This window comes from Euwallacea similis, chromosome 34 (assembly GCF_039881205.1).
Source record: "Euwallacea similis isolate ESF13 chromosome 34, ESF131.1, whole genome shotgun sequence".
Lineage (NCBI taxonomy): Eukaryota > Metazoa > Arthropoda > Insecta > Coleoptera > Curculionidae > Euwallacea > Euwallacea similis.
In genome coordinates this window covers 256,080-274,045 of record NC_089642.1, presented here as the reverse complement: position 1 = coordinate 274,045, position 17,966 = coordinate 256,080, and the positions used below count along the sequence as shown (strand labels likewise).

The 17,966-nt window shown below is 38.1% G+C and overlaps 2 protein-coding genes across 6 annotated transcripts; both read right to left on the bottom strand.

Moving 5' to 3' along the window:
• LOC136418398 (FERM and PDZ domain-containing protein 4) lies at positions 1-12,133 on the bottom strand. 5 transcript variants are annotated; one of them, XM_066404448.1, is made up of 12 exons: positions 11,845-12,133; positions 9,014-9,223; positions 8,333-8,456; positions 8,103-8,286; positions 7,801-8,049; positions 3,534-3,782; positions 3,120-3,379; positions 2,771-3,062; positions 1,239-2,714; positions 926-1,172; positions 617-867; positions 1-557 (listed from the first exon to the last, which is right to left on the bottom strand). In XM_066404448.1, exons 3-12 carry the CDS (start codon positions 8,362-8,364, stop codon positions 192-194), a joined length of 3,606 nt encoding a protein of 1,201 aa, XP_066260545.1. In that variant the 5' UTR covers positions 8,365-8,456; positions 9,014-9,223; positions 11,845-12,133; the 3' UTR covers positions 1-191. The 5 variants fall into 5 exon arrangements, with proteins under 5 accessions (XP_066260545.1, XP_066260546.1, XP_066260544.1 ...); XM_066404449.1 differs by having other exon boundaries at positions 2,768-3,062; positions 8,337-8,456; XM_066404446.1 differs by having other exon boundaries at positions 2-557; positions 2,768-3,062; positions 11,507-12,132.
• Positions 12,134-15,098: 2,965 nt separating this feature from the next.
• Positions 15,099-17,898, bottom strand: LOC136418382 (probable E3 ubiquitin-protein ligase makorin-1). The gene is made up of 3 exons (XM_066404429.1): positions 17,696-17,898; positions 16,217-16,429; positions 15,099-16,160 (listed from the first exon to the last, which is right to left on the bottom strand). Exons 2-3 carry the CDS (start codon positions 16,385-16,387, stop codon positions 15,396-15,398), a joined length of 936 nt encoding a protein of 311 aa, XP_066260526.1. The 5' UTR covers positions 16,388-16,429; positions 17,696-17,898; the 3' UTR covers positions 15,099-15,395.
• Between the last annotated feature and the right edge of the window lie 68 nt (positions 17,899-17,966).

Below are 17,966 nucleotides of genomic sequence, written 5' to 3'. Positions count from 1 at the left end.
TATTACTTTTTAAGCCATGGGTTTAGGGCTTTCTTTGGTTCTTTCTCCTCACATCATCCAACCATTAACAATCCTCAACAAATCCTCATAACAACTCCTCTGCAAACCCTCCCGATGGCTGTAGTTAATATCTTTACATCTTTGGAAAACAATTCAGATACCTTGGTTCAAACATTTAAGTAACATCGATCCTAAGAAGGGAAAACCCTTAAGTGCTTCAATAATGTCGATAAAATATTGGCTAAAGCTTCGGCATGTAACGCCAAATGTTCCTCAACAGTCTTCGGTGAGCTTCTGTCGATGTTGAAAGTGACAAAAGTGCGAAAGGCTTCAATGAGGTCGCAAACGTTCATGATTAAATTCCTCGTTTGAAGCGGAGCGGTTGTAGTATTGGTCACAAGATCTTGGCAAAGCTCAGTCATTTTTCTCAGGGTAGTCAGGCAAGTGGTCAGATTTTCTAGAAGGTCTGGAAGCGCGGGATCTGACATTGCGATTATCAGGGATTTGCTGGACGTGACTAATTGCAGGGATTGGTTTGTTAGTTCTTCTCGGGTTTTCTGAAACAATAGAAAATGCAAAAAAAATGTTGCTGATGTGGATTCAGTTGAGGAAGTACCTGCATCTGTTTTTCTAAGGATGAAGTGTCGCCGTTTCCTATGCGTCCAAGGCACTTAATGGAAGCTTTTTTAAGTCGGTTTAACAGTTCTGCGAGCACTAGCTCAGTTTTTGATATAATTTGTTTCAATTCCTCGTCGCGAACCGGCGAAGTCTCAGTCTTCTGAATCCATTTGGACTCGCTAGATTTGTCATTACAATAATCCTCATTTCCAGAATTGACAACCACTGCTGAGAGTGATTTGGTTTTTCCTATATATGAAAATATACCAGAAGAATATCTTTCAATTCAATTGTTCTATAATCTTACCTGCAGAAATTGGGGTAGAGACAGCAGTGTCTACTCCCTTTAGTTTTCTTGGTTGATTTTCGCAGGATTTATCTTGATTTAATTCATTGAGAGGTAGTTGGGGTAACTGATGTTTTTTCGGGGGTAAATTAGGGCGGGGCTGAGTTTGAGTGGTGGGGCTTCGAGGTGGAAGTTCGGGGGCCGGCATTTCAGTGCCGGGAGTTAGATTTAATGATTCAGGGGGAGATGTAATGGAAGGCTTACGATCCTGGAGATAAATGAAATTTAATAAATTGCAGTACTTATAGATGATACAGTGGGATTCTTAACTTACTTTTGGTGGCCTTTCGGGTGGTTTCTCTTCAAGACTCCTTCGCGGCAAAGGCTTTACATCTTCACTCACAACCCCATTGTTGCTATTACTATTAAACACATTCTTACTATTCTTCAAAACTCCATGAAGACTCGATTTGTTCTTAATCAAATCCTTCTCCTTTACTAAAACCTCCAACTGCTTATTTCCATCCTCATTGGGGCTTTCAAAACTTAATTTCTCAGGCGGGGGTGGAATAATATAGGCCATAATCTCCTCGGGAGTCAACTCCATAGCAGGTGTGACCTTCTGTATAGGAGGTGGAACGCTTACTTTGGCTAAAAAGTCTTCCAAGTCTTGATTCTCGTTCAAATCCAGTAAGTTCAAGCGCTCGTTGGAGTCGGCGAAAGACTTGGGAGGAACGCTAATTGAAGATGAGAGAGCAGAATCCAACTCGTCTGGAGTTAATGGTGGTGGTATTGAGGTCAAGTCGATAATATCTGGGTCGAAGACAAACATGCGATTTATCGAATTAAAAACGCTGGAATCGGTATTTTCCATGTTGCACATTCGCTGAAGATATTCTTGGAACTCCTCGTTATGATTTTCCAGAGTATTTGGTGATCTTAAACCGAAGCTCATGTTGTTTCTTATATTCGTTTCGGGCTTTTTCAATTTTGGTGAATCATGAGGTGTGTAAATTGAATCAGTATCGCTCTCCGATTGCAAGTGCTTTAGCAGCTCACTAGTTCCGTTCCATTTCTGCTCTTCCTTGTGGATTTTGTTCAATAAAATCAAGGAATCACTATGCTTCAACTTCCCTCCTTCTTCAGCATCGCTATCAAAGTCGACGCTTGTCTCTTGCCACTCTGAATCAAAAGTCAAACGATTGATATTTTGATGTTCCTGACTAAAATGCTCCAAATCCTCACTGCTGGGATAAAAGCCTTCAACTGATGACGATATTTCATTGGAAACTTCAGATCTTCTCCGGTCTAAACTTTGGAAAAAGTCACTATTGGGCATAAATCTGCTGCTATGGTTTCTATTCGGCAATGATCCATTCATATTTCCATCCAAATCGAAATGAATTAGCAGCGATTGTTTTGAATGTCTCCCCACAGTGTTGTACAGACCGTTGGTCTTCTTATTGACGTTTTGATAAAGTGGAAGAACTGCAAATGAAGCAGTTTTGATGGAGGATTGATCCATGAAGCTCCATTTCTCAGGAATAACTTTATGCTGGGCGACATAGGGCGGAGCTATGTCGTCTATATTTTCCATTTTATCTTGATCCACTAACAGTTCTTGGCCAGTTAAGAGCTTAAAGTATCCTTTTAGGACTAAAACCAGCTCTATGGCATCCTTCTCCTCTAGAGAAACTTCGAGAATTTTGTCGCTTTCCAGAGTTATCAGCACAATGCGCGTTATTTCATCTTCAGCCCGGACTTCAATTTTGCGCATGTCTTCAAGATTTGCTAGTGGCACTGGCTGAAACTAAAAAGCAATTACATATTAGAAGTATTATTAACAGAATCATAAAGGCTTACCACAGAGTTTCTGTGTCCCATAATTTGGCTAATTCCAAATTTGGGGCTAACCAAAATGACTTTTTCCATAAAATCTCCCTTGGGGCCAGCTGAAAAGCACTTGGCCCCGAAGCTGGGCAACTGATTAGTTACATCTAGATAATGCAGCTTCACTTGCAGAGAAGTTAGCTGCTTCCCGGATCCTGTCATGCTCGAGTGCAACTTCAAAAAATGTCCCAGCAGTTTCCTCAATTCCTTCCTCTTTAGATTATCCAATATTGAAGCTGGAATAAAGCGCTCCAATCCAAACTCTTTCCTAAAACCAATCAAATTACTTCTTAGCTTCTAGCTAATAGATGTGGAATGTACGCACTCCACGACTTTGACGGTCAGTTTGTTGGCTTGCATATTATTGGCCAATGCGTGCTGATACATGTGAAGAGCAGCCAATCGAAGGGCAGTATCGCACTGCAACTCTGGAGAAAATCGCTCCTGTATGACATCATTGCAGCACTGGTTGTATAAGTAATCTAAAGCACTCAAGTCTTTTTGGGCCAGGGAGGCTGCCGTGGCAGGCACGAATGTTACTCTGAACAAACACCTTAATTTGTGGGCTCCAGGTTGCGACGCAATCTATGTAGGGGTAATTTTTTATTAAGTCTTTCTTAATAGAAAGGAAAGCTGATTCCGAACCCCCAGAAATTGCCAGAAATATGCACACATCTCTGGCTATTTCTGATGCCGTTGGAACAGGGCTACACATTCTTTTTAAAATTCGACATATTACCCTTGCGATGTTGTCCTCAGGATCCAATAAAGTGAGTTTATTCCGTTTCAGGCTTTTGATATGTTCGACGACTAAACTAAAGTACTCCCCGGCCTGTATGCACAGTTTGGCTTGAAGGGAGTTAACCACGTCCTGGACGGTTGTCCAGGTGTCGTATTTAAAGCTTTTGGTTTGACCGTTCTCGAGGAAAACTTTCAGGACGTTGGCCATTTGAGGAACGCAAACGTCGCCCAGTGAGAACGCGGAAGGCTGAAATTTGTGGAGATTTCATTTGAGTACAATTTCGTCATCATTATTGATAGTAAAAAACAGAATAATTCAAAAAACACGAAAAAGTTTCTGAGTTAAATCGATTGATTTTGACCGGGCACATATTGATCCTGGACACCTCATTTATCTACTTTATACTTTTACGAAGTAATTTGGCACTTAACCCACTTCGCAATTAGTCAATTAGAATTCAACCATGAATTAGATTGAAAATTCAAAGAGGTGTGACCTTAAAGACACGTTTGATAAGATTTACTTTCAGTCTCTGCCGCACTTATATGGTCCGAGTCGCAGCATTTGTCACACTTGGACGTCACTTCCCTGCGTCGGCCATTTTGGTTTGACAATTGAGCAGCGCTGTGTTGTCATTTAACCTTTGAACATCAAACTACATGAATTTTCGTTAATTTAAAAGTCTCTCGTGCGTTTTGGGCATAGTTTGAGGTGTTTAACAATTTCACGTAGCTCTGAAATAATTACTCTTTTCGAAGTACCATTTTTAATTTATTTGGATCATCAATAGTGGTGAAAATTGTGATGTCCACTATTGGGAAACTTGAAAGAGTGACAGTTGTCGTTGATTAAATTAGGAAACAATGGCTCATTAAGAATCCACCTTGGAACAAGATTTATCTGTCATATTTTCGGAAATATCTTAAAACAAGTGACGTCATGCCAATTTAAAGTTATTCCGCGAAAACTATCAGCCCGATTTTGATGAAACTTGGATTAGTGATATTCCTTGTGATAACGCTTCGCACTTACCATCACGTGCGAATAAACCGAACTAGCTCTAGGCATTAGTGAAATTGGGCGTGGGAGTGAATGGAAACCTGTTCTATTTATTAATCATTTGTAAGTGCCCTTTCCACAGCTTAATCTCAACTCGCAGCGGCATTTTCAACTGCAGGCGGTAAAAAGGAACAAATAACTGTACAAATTGTGGAAATCTTGGAATTACGGTATGTATAGTACCTATATCCAGTGTAAAAATGGTTGCACATCATCGCGGTGAAAATCCGCTGCGTTGCCAACTTGTACATATTATACCTGAACATATATCTTACGACATTATCAACTTTAAACTTCCAACTAATCTAGAAGGTTGCACCACGTTTTTGTTCTTAGAACAGTTTTGAAAATTGGTAAAAACCCAGCGACTTTTTAAAAATTCAAAAAATTTCAAATGTAAACAGTGCGATAAAACGTCAAACAAACAAATTGCAAAACGATGTTTGAGTAACGACAACGTCACAATATTTTTCCAACATAATTTATGGCGCGAAATTTAAATTCCAGTAACGACGCATGTTGTTCCGTATGGCCGGTTAGCAATGAAATACGTCATTTGTGAAGTGCAACCATTCTTAAGCTGGATATTTTATGTCCACAGTAGTCTTGAATATTACAGCACGTATTCAAGTTTGTCAATATTATACGATCAGGACAACGGTTGAACTCGGACAAAGAGCGATTAAAGAAAAAACATACAAAAGTATTAGGTGTACAACTTTGCTTCCGCCGTTTTTGAATAGATGTATGTAGCGGTAAGTAATGATCGAAATAAATAACCCCATGTGGGCATGCAGGAGCCTTGGGCACCTGTTAACATAACCTCATAAAAATATTAGTCTATTTGTGTCTTCATCATAAAGTTATTCGCAATTGAAAATGTCAGTGTACGAGCCAAATTCTCGTCATTTGCGGGAGGTTTTACTTTTCTGCTTCAATATGAAGAAATCTGCTGCTGAGGCTCATCGAATGCTCTCAGATACTTATGGGGAAGCCACTATTAGTGAAAGGACATGTCGTGAGTGGTTTCAGCGCTTCAAGAACGGTGATTTTCACGTCGAAGACCAACATAGCGGTGGAAGAAAGAAGGTTTTCCAAGATGCGAACTTGGAAGCATTACTTGACGAAGACTCGTGTCAAAGTCAACAAGAATTGGCACAATCATTGGGAGTGACTCAACAAACAATCTCAAAACGCCTCAAAGACATGGGAATGATTCAGAAGCAAGGATATTGGGTGCCGTACGAGTTGAAACCAAGAGATATTGACAGGCGTCTGTTCGCTTGTGAACAGTTGCTTGCAAGGCAAAGACGGAAGGGATTTCTGCATCGTATTGTGACTGGGGACGAGAAATGGGTTCATTACGATAATCCCAAACGCAAAAAGACTTGGGGATATCCCGGCCATGCTTCCACGTCGACGGCCAAACCGTCTATTCATGGTTCCAAAATCATGCTCTGTATTTGGTGGGATCAACTCGGCGTAATATATTATGAGCTGTTACAACCAACTGAAACAATCACAGGTGCTCTTTATCGAACCCAATTAATGCGTTTGAGCCGAGCATTGAAAAAGAAACGGCTGCAATACAACGAGAGACATGATAAAGTGATTTTGCAGCACGATAATGCTCGACCCCATGTTGCGCAAGTGGTCAAGAAATACTTGGAAACATTGAAATGGGAAGTCCTACCCCACCCGCCATATTCTCCTGACCTAGCTCCTTCTGATTATCACTTGTTTCGATCCATGGCACATGGGCTAGCTGACCAACACTTCCGGTCTTATGAAGAAGTAAGAAATTGGATAGAATCGTGGATCGCTTCAAAAGATGTCCAATTTTTTCAACACGGGATTCGTATGCTGCCCGAAAGATGGGAGAAAGTAGTGGCCAGCGATGGACAATACTTTGGATCCTAAAGGTATAATTAGTTTTTTACAATAAAATCGCGAAATTCGGAAAAAAAACGGCGGAAGCAAAGTTGTACACCTAATATTTTTGCTTGATTAAAAAAATTAAGATCTTTATGAAAATGTTTTTTTCTGTTTTTTTGGTTTTGTTTCTCTGAGCTACAGACCAATAACTTATTTCCTGCTAATTTTTAAAGTACTATGAATTTTTCTTCGAAGTAACCATTTTTTTGTTTATATTCGTTCTCTATTTTAAGCCATTTTCAAGCTTTTCTATTAAGGATGAGCGAATTATGTTTAAATAATGTTTAAAAATGTGCCTGTAACGGCGAAAGTGATAAATCACCGTGGCTGATGTTTTAAACGCTACTACTACACACTTACTTGTCAACTCCAAATTAAATTTTTTACAAGTGTTTGTGGCTAATAATTAGTGGCGAGTACTCATGATTAATACTCAGTTCGTGTAAGCAAGGCTTGACAATGACAGATATTTTCTAATTCATTTAAAATTCGCACGCTAACAAGTCAATTTTTTCTTTTGTGACTGCCGTATTGGAATTTAAAACTTTAATTAAAGCCAAAAAATATACCTTTTTAATAATTAACTCCTTTTTTTTCTATTTTCCTCTTTATTTTTACTTTCGCATCATTGAGTGGGTCAAAAAATTGCTTAGAAAAAATAAAAAAAGAGAAAGAACAAGTAAAATAAAAGAAAAGAAAGAAGACGATCGTTGGAAACGTGATTTTTTAGTCATAAGACAAACAAGAAGTGTGAAAAATGTGAATTAGAGAACATCTGTCAATGTTATGTCAAGTACCATTACAAGAAATGTCACTAGCCTTAGTACCATCAAGATGGAATGGGTAGTTTTCGCACAAAAATGATTTTTTAATCGGCATGTTTTCAGTTTTTTGAGATATCTCAGAAGTCACGACTGATAAACCTACTTTCAAGGTGGACTCTTAAATGAACGTTATAGTTGAGCGCAACTTTTTCCTAATTTAACTTAATTTATCGAAATGTTCACCGCCTTGTACACTGACCCTGAATACTTTGGGAGAATTGATATCAGAACGATCTTGAATCTCAGAAATTAAAAAGTATTAACGAGTTTATAGAACTCATCGAGACGATTAATTAGGAGCATTTACTGTTTGCCCAGAAATGGCCCTCGTACTCAACAAACATCGACACAAAAACTGTCCCATCGATCGGGGAACTTTTATCGTATAAAAAAAATCCGAGTAACTCTAGTTTGGCAGCGTCAAGGCTGGCAACGCAAAAACTCACAGGAAAAAGGGGGGCCCCATTGACACACACGCTCTCCGCAAATCGGACCCTCGAGGGCTTGCTTTTCAGGCGCGCTTTCTTCATCGCAGACAGCAAAGTCGACTTTCTCACCCCCTGCTGCTCCATCGGCTGGCACACTTCCAAGGTAACCGAATTAGTGCAGGATCGAACTAGGGAAATCACGTGCTCCCTTGGGGCTGCCTTGACGTCCTCCCCGTTCACGGACAAAATTTGATCGCCTGGAAGGAGCTAACACAAAGGGTGGTTTATTGAGGGAGGTAATGAAGGACGTTAAGGGGCACCTTATTGGCACTGGGCCCTCCCTCGGTGACGAATCTGACTATAACTGGTTTTTCGGATCCGGCAACGAAGCCAAATCCTAGAGTTGCCGAGCGGTCCAGAGTTATCATTCTGGGGATGGGTTTTGGAAGATTTTCTGTGATTTTGTAGGCGGGAGTTTCGTACGTGGTGGTCTTGTTTATGTGGCTAAAACTCGGACAATTAGAACGTTTACAGATTTGCGACGAAACACTTGCTTGATGTAATAGGATTTTCCCGTGTCATCTACCGCCCTTTCCCAGCCGTAGGGCAGGGACTCTTTGCCGGACCGCCAGACCTCTGCCGGGGGCAGCCATCCTGCAGTTCGAGTAATGTGACTATAACAGGAAAATTGATCTTTTTACCTATTCCGGTAGGTAAACCTTGAACGAAAGATTTAATTAAGTTTAAATTCACGTGTAACGATATAGCTATATGACTCTGTTAAAAGTTCCCCTATTGAGACTTTCCGCATGACCAGCATATGATTAAGTAAAGGATATAGATACACTTGTTTGTGCATACGAATGCGAAAGAATTCTACTACCGTTTACATGCTCTCACGTAACCGATTCGAAAGTGATCATTTTCTTCGGCAAGTTGTCCTTATTTACATATTTTTATTATTTTTGTTAATTAATTATCATTAAATCTCAACGGTTATGTTCAGCAGGTATCGGTCACTGACAATTACTGGACCTTCATGTAACTTTTTTAAGAGTTTTTTGCATTATCAAGAACACAATCGTGTAATTGCCAAGTAGTCCGTTGACCAATTAACCGCGTAAGGACAACCTGTAACACATTGGTATTGGCAGTGGTTTCACTGAACTAATCTAGTCCGCGGCCTACAAATTCTCTCTTTATTAGAGAAATTTTTGTTTGAAGAACTTACTTGCAGTAGTACAAACGTCCTTCCTTGGTAACGTGGGCAGTCCATCCTGGGGCAGGGGCCGAGTCCAGAATGTGCAAAGCTGGGCAGTATTCTTCCTCGGGGTTTGCTTGCAGACTTCCTTCTTTTTCCTGATGGTCTTCGGCAGGCTTGTTCTTCATGGCGGTTGAATTGAAGACATTTTGCAGTAACATTACGGCATTCATTCGGCAACTAGGAGACACATAAGAAAATTCAGTACAGTTCCAGCTTTGAGGTCTGTTTTATCAGCCTCCAGCCGATCGATGCGAGGGACCAATTTTTCATTGGAAAGGGCTAAATTTTCCACACTCAAGGAGGATCTCACTTCAATTTTAACCCTTTCATGTTCGCTGATGTTGAGGTTCAATTGGTTTCACACGGCGATCGATAGTTTCCGCACATATTCCGATACAAAACGGAAATTGGATTATGAACGTTCCAGGAGGTTTTTAAAAGCTCCACTCAGGAAGCTTTATTGCAGAAGTGCTCTTCAGGTTTAATGCAAAAGACCGAAGGAACAAAAACAACCGGCGGACGGACGGAAAAGAGCAATTAAAGTGGGAAGCTGATAAATATAATAATAAGAGTAAAGTTGACGCGTCTTCAACAATAGAACTGATGCCTGAAAACCAAATTTGAATCCTATACTGAAAGCTCAAAGTACGACGCCTTTTGGAACTTTTTCACTTGAAACGTTTGGTATTTGAAATAAGGAAGTAATTAGAGGGGTGGGGGGTAATTCAGTTTCTCGCTATACAGGGTGATTTTTGATCGGTGGTAGGTACACGGGACAACGGGACCCATCATCTTTCTAAATATTCGCGAATATGGGTTTGCTCTCGCGGCCAAACATATTTTGAGTAATGCGACGTTGCCTCTTATATAAAGAAGTAGTATCTTTCAATATATTAAATAAGACAATTGGTATACAGGGTGTTTCTAAGTACATGGTAAAAATTTTAATAGGTGAATCCTGAACCAAATTTAAGACGAAAAGTTCATATAAAGATATATCCAAAAATGCTTCGGCTTCGATCTGCAGGGTATTAAAAAACACTTTTTTTTTCATTTTTTTAAAATTACTTGCTTATTTTTATCAAAACTTGCTGAAAATTTGTACATATCATTCGCTGAGTGTTTCCTATAAACGAAAATTTCCAGACTTTGATTTCACATACGGGGCAATGCGAATTGATGGGTCTTAAACTCCTTTTTTTCACATTTTTTTTCTGTAAATATTTTGATTCTTTTGGCGAATTTTTGAAATCCGCATTGAGTTTTCCCTCTTTTCAGTGTATTGCAAAATTACGCTTTAATGGATGGTTTAGGTATTATTCGCGATGATAGCGAAGGCTGTTCACTCAATCAATTTAAAAAAATGAAAATATGTGATTAATAAGAGCTCAAGACTTAGCAATCTGGATCACTCCGTATATGAAACCAAAGTCCGAAAATTTCTATTTGTAGGAAACACTCGACTTTTTACTTTTTTAAAAACTAAAAGAAAAGTTTTTTAACACCCTACAGATCGAAGCCGAAGCATTTTTGGACATGTCTTTATATGAACTTTTCATCTCAAATTTGGCTCAGGATTTACCCATTAAAAATTTTACCATGTATTCAGAAACACCCTGTACAATTTCACTTTTAGGTTTGCTATTCCTATAAGTATCTTTAGCGATTTTTGAAATATTAATCATTTTCTCTTGTTGAAAATAAGGCCATAATAAAAGCTTCGTTACAACGCGATTTAAATGCACAAAAAACTGAAGTTTTGGAGATTGTTTCGGTAGGGTCCATAAATTTTTCTTCTGCAGAAAAACTGCCTCTACTTCGTATAGGGTTGCTCAAGATGAATTTTTTACAGTTACCTACCTAAAGCGTTTTTTTAATAGAATACTCTGTATATCAGCGAATATGTTGAAAGGCGGTCAAATTTTCTTCTCAAAATAACTGTATCAAGTTCCTATGCCTAAATCGTCATCAACCGCGAATCACCCTGTATATGGATTAAGATGAGATTGTAGCATCGTGGTGAATTATAGAAACTCTGGCGAATCAAGACACTGAATAAGCGGTTGACTGTTCCCATGTACCTCCATTAATATTAATCGCAAATTCTCTTATTAATTAAGCAAAATTGATGCCACTTTAAAACCGACTTTTCATAGCTACTGCGTGCGTAAATCTTGCACTTCTTAATAATAAAAAACCATTGAATATTTAATTTCATGTAAACACCTAATTTTCTAATTAATGCTAATCAATTTGGATGCTTCTTCCTGACCTGAAACAAATATTTAGTGACATGAAATAGTAAACCTCTAATACAAATCCCGAAGCCAAAGCGGAATAAGCGTTCCGCAAATATTAAAAAGAATACCTATATCGATTTATCGGAAAAGTTTGGACACAGGAAGCCTACTAAGGCAGGAAACCTTTAAGGCTCGTTTAATGTTTCAAATAAGTAATTACCTTTGATTTTTGTTTACTTTTCAGTGTTGGCTTGCAATGACATCATTTACTATTTTCAACGCCTCCAGAAGGAATGGCGAAGGTTAACTTATGGACAATTAGTATGGTGGGCATTTGAACAAAATGTGTCGCAAGTGAAGATTGGTGTTCTCAGGAGATTATGCGACTTCCATATCTCACCGAGAATTTCTTCAGTATCTGAACCGCGCGTTTCCTTCAAGGCGAACGTACATTTTATTGCGGCCAATTATTATAGTAGTATCATGAAAAACACAATGCCAATGCGTTTTGCATAACAAGGCGGCGGTAGGGACAAGAAATTGCCTTCAATCACTCACCTAACACACTTTGACACTGCCCATGTTGACGCGGATTTTTAATTGCATTGTCCCACCGATTGGACGTTGAGTGAGAGAGTGAGCGCGTCGGACTCACCGTTTCAGTGAGTCACGGCTATGCGAATTAAAAGGCGAAGCGATGATTATTGTCGTGGACGGATATGTCTTCGTCGAGTTCAACTACCGAAGACTGAAACACCGCACTCCGCAGGTGAAAGTATTTAGCTTTGCTGCCCGGCAGCAGAACCTTCCTGCGCCGTTTCGAATAAATCGAAAGGAACTGTTGTGTTCAATACAGCAGGACTGTTGCGTTTGTATGGTGAAGAGGGCGGTAGGTGTTATAGATTTGATTTTTACTGCTGGTGTGGGTGCTGCCATCTATATCAGGAGACAATGGATTAATTTAAAAAACCTGCTAGGAATAAATTGAGTAAACAGGACTGACCTGCTTTACGAGGCTTATTATTTATGCATAAAGATTACCTTCTTTTCTGCTTCTACGAGTGGACTGAACTATAAAAAGATTTTTGGGACACCGTGTATGCAACTTCATATTCAAGAGACGCCTCTATTAAAACACTAACATTCTGACTTCAGTTCACTATAAATCGGTCATCTTTCCTATATTTGAAAACAGGGCAATTCAATCATCTATCAAATCTTCAAAGCCCAATCTTCGGATTAAATACGGAATTAGCACGAGAACAGTTAAGTTTCCTAAAACTAGCATGGTTTCTTTAGATCACCCTGTACATCTTTTTCATAATTTGAGTCACCTTATACCTAACCAGTTGGGATACACTGTAGATATGTTTTGGCACATATGCGTATTTCAAACAAATATTCGATTATTGCTAACTTAGGTACATACATGTTTTTGTTGTAGCGAAGCAAGAAATAATCGGGGGTACTATGCAATGGCTGTTTTAGACATATACAAGGCGTTCAATGGCGCGGAATGGACTAGGGGTTATAAAAAGATGTCGAAGGAACTGGCACAATACTCCTATATCACCCTAACACCATAAAAAAAAACTGCTTACATGACAAAATACATCACCGCTACAAATGGGGAAGAAATAAAAATTCCCCGTAGAGTGCATCAGGGATCGATCCATACTTGTGTTGAAACTCTGGAACATTTATTCCGACTCAGTATTGGAGACGGAAATAATAAGGTTTGCAGATAATACTACAACAATGTAACAGCAACAACGAAATTGCAATGACATAAAATGGAATGGGCTCTCTACAAAATAGACCCCGGGATTGAACAAATAGAATCAAAGATAGTTCCGGGAGGACCGCCAGCATAATGATATTGTACGGAGGAATAAAACTAAAGAACTAACCCTAACCTGAACTTAAAACTAAGAATTTGCTACACAAGATAATATTAAATACTTATAACTAATATTAGAAGACATACGACGATAACGTACGATGCGAACGATAAGAACATACGATACGAATCATATTGAATATACAACAGATAAAGCCAAAAAATTAATTAAATCCGTATATAGACTGATACAGTCAATGAAAATGAAAGAGTGTTTCTGCAGAGCATTGTCACCTCAGTGCTAACGCATGATTGCCCAATGCGGGGAGAAGGCCTTAGTACACAATTGTTGGTATCAATTAGATGGTGCTCCTGCTCATTGCACTAATGAAGTGAGTGCCCAACTTACTTTGATGTTTGAAGATCGATGGATACGGCGTTTGGGCCCTTGGAATTGGCCACCCCGGTCACCAGATCTTACACCGGTTGATGCTTATTTATGGGGTGTCATTAAAAATAGAGTATACCGGGACGAGGTGCAAACTATTGAACAGTTAGAGGAACGAGTGAGAGAAGCATTTGATCTACTTGACCCAAATGAGCTACAGAGAGCTACAAACATCCATGTTATGAATTCAATTCAAGAATGTCTCAAAGTTAACGGTGGTCATTTTCAACAAAATCTGTAATTTTATGTGTATTACTTAGATCTAGTTTACTATAAAGAATATTACAATTTCGTTTATTTTGCGTTGTTAACCCATAGCCTCCTCCTAATGAAATCAACTAATAAGTGGTACCTTTTACTCTCAAAGATTCTAATTTTTGCAAATATCTCAAAAACGACTGAAAATAACTGTATCAATGTATAATAATTTTCGATAGAGAATTTATTGATCTTTCATATGCCATCCAAAAATATAGGGTGTTCTATTTAAGATTATGATTTAACACTCACATTTATATCGTTCCGATATCGCATTAATTTTTCCGCGCCCTGTATGTAAATACAAAAAAAAATAATGCTACAAAATAAAGATAACTAATAAGAGTTTGTGGCTCAAATTTCAGTGTTCTAGATATGATAGTTAAAAAGATATATGCTTTTCAATTTAGAGCTATTTGTTGCCAAATCAGCCAAAAAAAAATGTTTATTTTGAAAACGATTCATCATAGCTATAACATATGGTGCATAAACTGAGGTTTAAATCTTCTGAGAAATTCGAAAATCTAATAAAATACTGACTGTGCCATTTAAAATAACAAAGATGTCTTCAATTACACATACATCTGGCAACGTCGCAATGATACCAACATTTTAATTTAATAGATCAAACTCCATTACATTGGTATCCAAAATTTCAGATCTCTAGCTATATTACAACCCCGTAAACTTTTAATAGGGCACTCACCGTGAATGACCCTGTATAAATTTGCTAAAAAAGGCACTAAGAAAAACTAATCTTAAAATATGTTGCGTATGTACTGGAAATAATTACTGGAGTGGTACCAATTGACCTACTGACCAAAGAGCGTATAATTGAGTGTGAAAACAAGAAGCAAAACAAACTAGAATTCATGACATCTACCGTTAGAGAATGGCAAAAAAACAGCAACAACGAAGGTGAAGATAACCGGACCTTCACCTGATTTAGACAAGTGAAAAAATAAGAAAAGCATCGTACATTTTTAACGGAGCAAGGACATTTTCGCAATATTTACACAGATTTAAGGAAAAATAAAATGGAGAAAACATAAAATTAAAATCCAATATGCCGCCGAGTATATTTTTGAATTTATACTACGTATATAAATAAAAAGGGGATAGTTATTTTGTGACTGATATGATAGCAAACATTTCTGGGTTATAACTTGATGACCCCATTTTAAATCCAAAATACTTGATTTGTAACTGTTTACCGCGCCAAAACGCTCTCCTGAAAATTCGGTATCAGCCACTAAAACAATCCTAAACCATTATCAAATTTTAATGCTGACATCAATAGTAATATTTTATAAAAGTAGTACAAACTAAACTGGTAATCTACAGAGTAACTAATTTCATATTAAATTTTCTTGCCCTTCGAGACCAAAAAAACAGCAAACTTTAAAGTCTCGATGGAAGTAGAAATAAAAAAATAATTTAAGAAAATTAAAAACAGTCGCGTTACTTCGACTCAAATTTGGCCTTCAATATGTACCTCACCTTGTAGCGTGGCAATACTGTATACTTACGTTCTGTAGAAAAATAGATTACAACTACGACTAATTAAATCAGAAAGGAAAAGTCTAAATCACTCTCGGAATCGGTACTGTCCGGATTCATGAGGCTATTCATGGCCATAAACCGACGAAAATCGTCGTGATCGTAGTACTGCATGGCGATGGTGGGATCGTCCAGATCCAGATCAAAATCTGCGTCATCCAACTCTTCGTCATTATCGTCGATGTCCAGCTCGTCGTCGTTGAGCCAATATAGAATTTGATGCAACATCTCAGTGTCCACGTTCGAAATTCTGCGCCTGCGCGGTTTCGGTGGACCCACGTCCATCTTGGTGCCATTAGGAAGAGCATGTAAGTATAGGCACGTATTACCGAAAGGACAATATCCACTGCCCTTACTAAAATATCTGCAGTTAATTTTTTGCATGCGCGTCTTTTCTTTCCTTATAAATGTCTGTTTTTCCTCCTGGATCTCGAACCAAATTCGGCTTGGGTATACATAATCCGAGGGCTGTCTGCACTCGGGGCAGGCCTTTGACACTTCAAAGTCAAATTCCTTGCTTTGCCGCCATTTCCTAATGCAGGCAAAACAAAAGCAGTGATTGCAATTAGGCAGAATGCCAAAAGTTTGCTCTCTAAAATCTGTTTTTTCCATGATTGTGTCAAAACATATGCCACAGGCCAGGGTGGCGGCAATGGAACGAGCCTCTGTACTTGTACTGGCACTGGGACTTATCCCTGATGCAGTGCTTTGATTAGTATTTGTTGAGGCTGCTGAAAACGTCCGGGAGGGCAAATTGTGATTCTGATTCTGCAAAAAAGCTTTATATACCTCAATGCATTACATTAATATTGCAGCACATTTACATGTATTTGATTAGGTTTGGCAGCATTTGGCTGTCTTGGGGACTCAGTCAAATCACTATGAACATTTCTACATCGAATTCCAAATCGGCAAGTTCCGCGTAAGTAAAACTGGCAAATTGTTCGTCCCTGCCTTTGGAGGAGATTATCCCTGTACCCATTGGCGATATTCATGACTAAATACTGGAATTTTGTGGTGGTATCGCCAACAAAAATCTGAAAACAATTAGTTTCAATGAAAATATTAAAATTGAATTCTACAATTGGGGCATAAGTTCAATTCAGTGAACAAGAACCATACTTGAAACATCTTATAAGATTGCTGTCAAATAGATTTCATTTGTGACAGCAATATTATTCTTATAGGGTGGTTCAAGTACCATCACTGATTCAGCTGAGCAAAGGTTAAGTTACTATTGTTTGATAGTATTTCCCGATATAGTGATATTCTCCTAGTTCACAAAATTTTGCCTTAATTTAATCCACCTTAAAAATATTTTCATAGGATTTCCACTGTATGTAAGATTTTTTAACGGAATAAACCAATTGTCATCTGTTGTGTTTGTTATCAATTCTAATTTTTATGAGTACTTTTTATATTTAATTATCCAGAAGATAAGATTAGAATGCTCTCCTATATCAATACAATAGAAAATTCACAGTGCACTTGCCATAATCCAGTATTTGCCATTGAATTCTTGAAATTTTGTTCTATTGCTAGGGGCATGTTCAATAGCCCCAAGCGTTGGAGTTTTGGCATCCTGTCACAGCAGAGGTTGTGATCCATTAGAGTGTTTCTCTGGATCATTAAAACTCAACCATTTTAAATGCAAGTGTCATGTACTTAATAATCCAAATTTTTGAGTAAAAAAATCTATATTTATATGGGATGTATCTTTGTTGGAAGTTAAAATTAATATAAAAGATTTAGATTAGATTGTTTGTCAAAAAAAACTCTTCAGCACCTTGTTCACAAAGCAGGTGCAGTCAAACATTCAATACTTGAATATTATGAACAATGAAAGTGTGCAGGTTCTGACAAGGCTCCTATTTTTTAAAAGTGGAGCAATCATCAAAGTGAAAAAATCTCAACACTTAAGGATGTTGAGTGTACCCCAGAAAAATTGTTTTTGTATTAGATAGGTCGTAAATTGTCAATCCCAGTGAATCTAGATATGTGCCCTACTTATTGTCTACCGTCAAATAATTAGAAATAAGAACCACACATCTACACAAATCCCAAGAACTTACAAACAAAACAAAGATTTGACCCGCATCAAAGCACAATTGAGAAAAATATAGAGGTCAGAGTGTTGACCAGGACAAACCATAAAGAGAAGTTTCTCTTTGCGGTCTGTCCTAGTCAACACTCTGACCAGTCCCTGCCCAATTATTTTGTGAAATAAGTAATAAAAAACGAATAAACAAAGACAGGGCGGTAAATAAAACCCTAAAGTGTAGAAAAATTATAATGAGGCTTACTTATTAGGGTGCTCCTGGGGTCATCTAAATGTATTTAAACAGCTCGAAATCGTGGAGAACCGTTTGCTAAAGAAGTAACTAAGTGAAATTAATGAAATATATTTAATATTGTACTTTAGAAAATTAATGTGATGACACGAATCAGGAGTATTGGAGATTCTGATTGTGGTAAACTGAAAAACAAACCGAGTTAGTATTATTGTCATATTTGTCAAAAGTCAAAATCCGGGCGCTATATCGTTAACCGTCAAATGAGGAACAATAGGCGCTT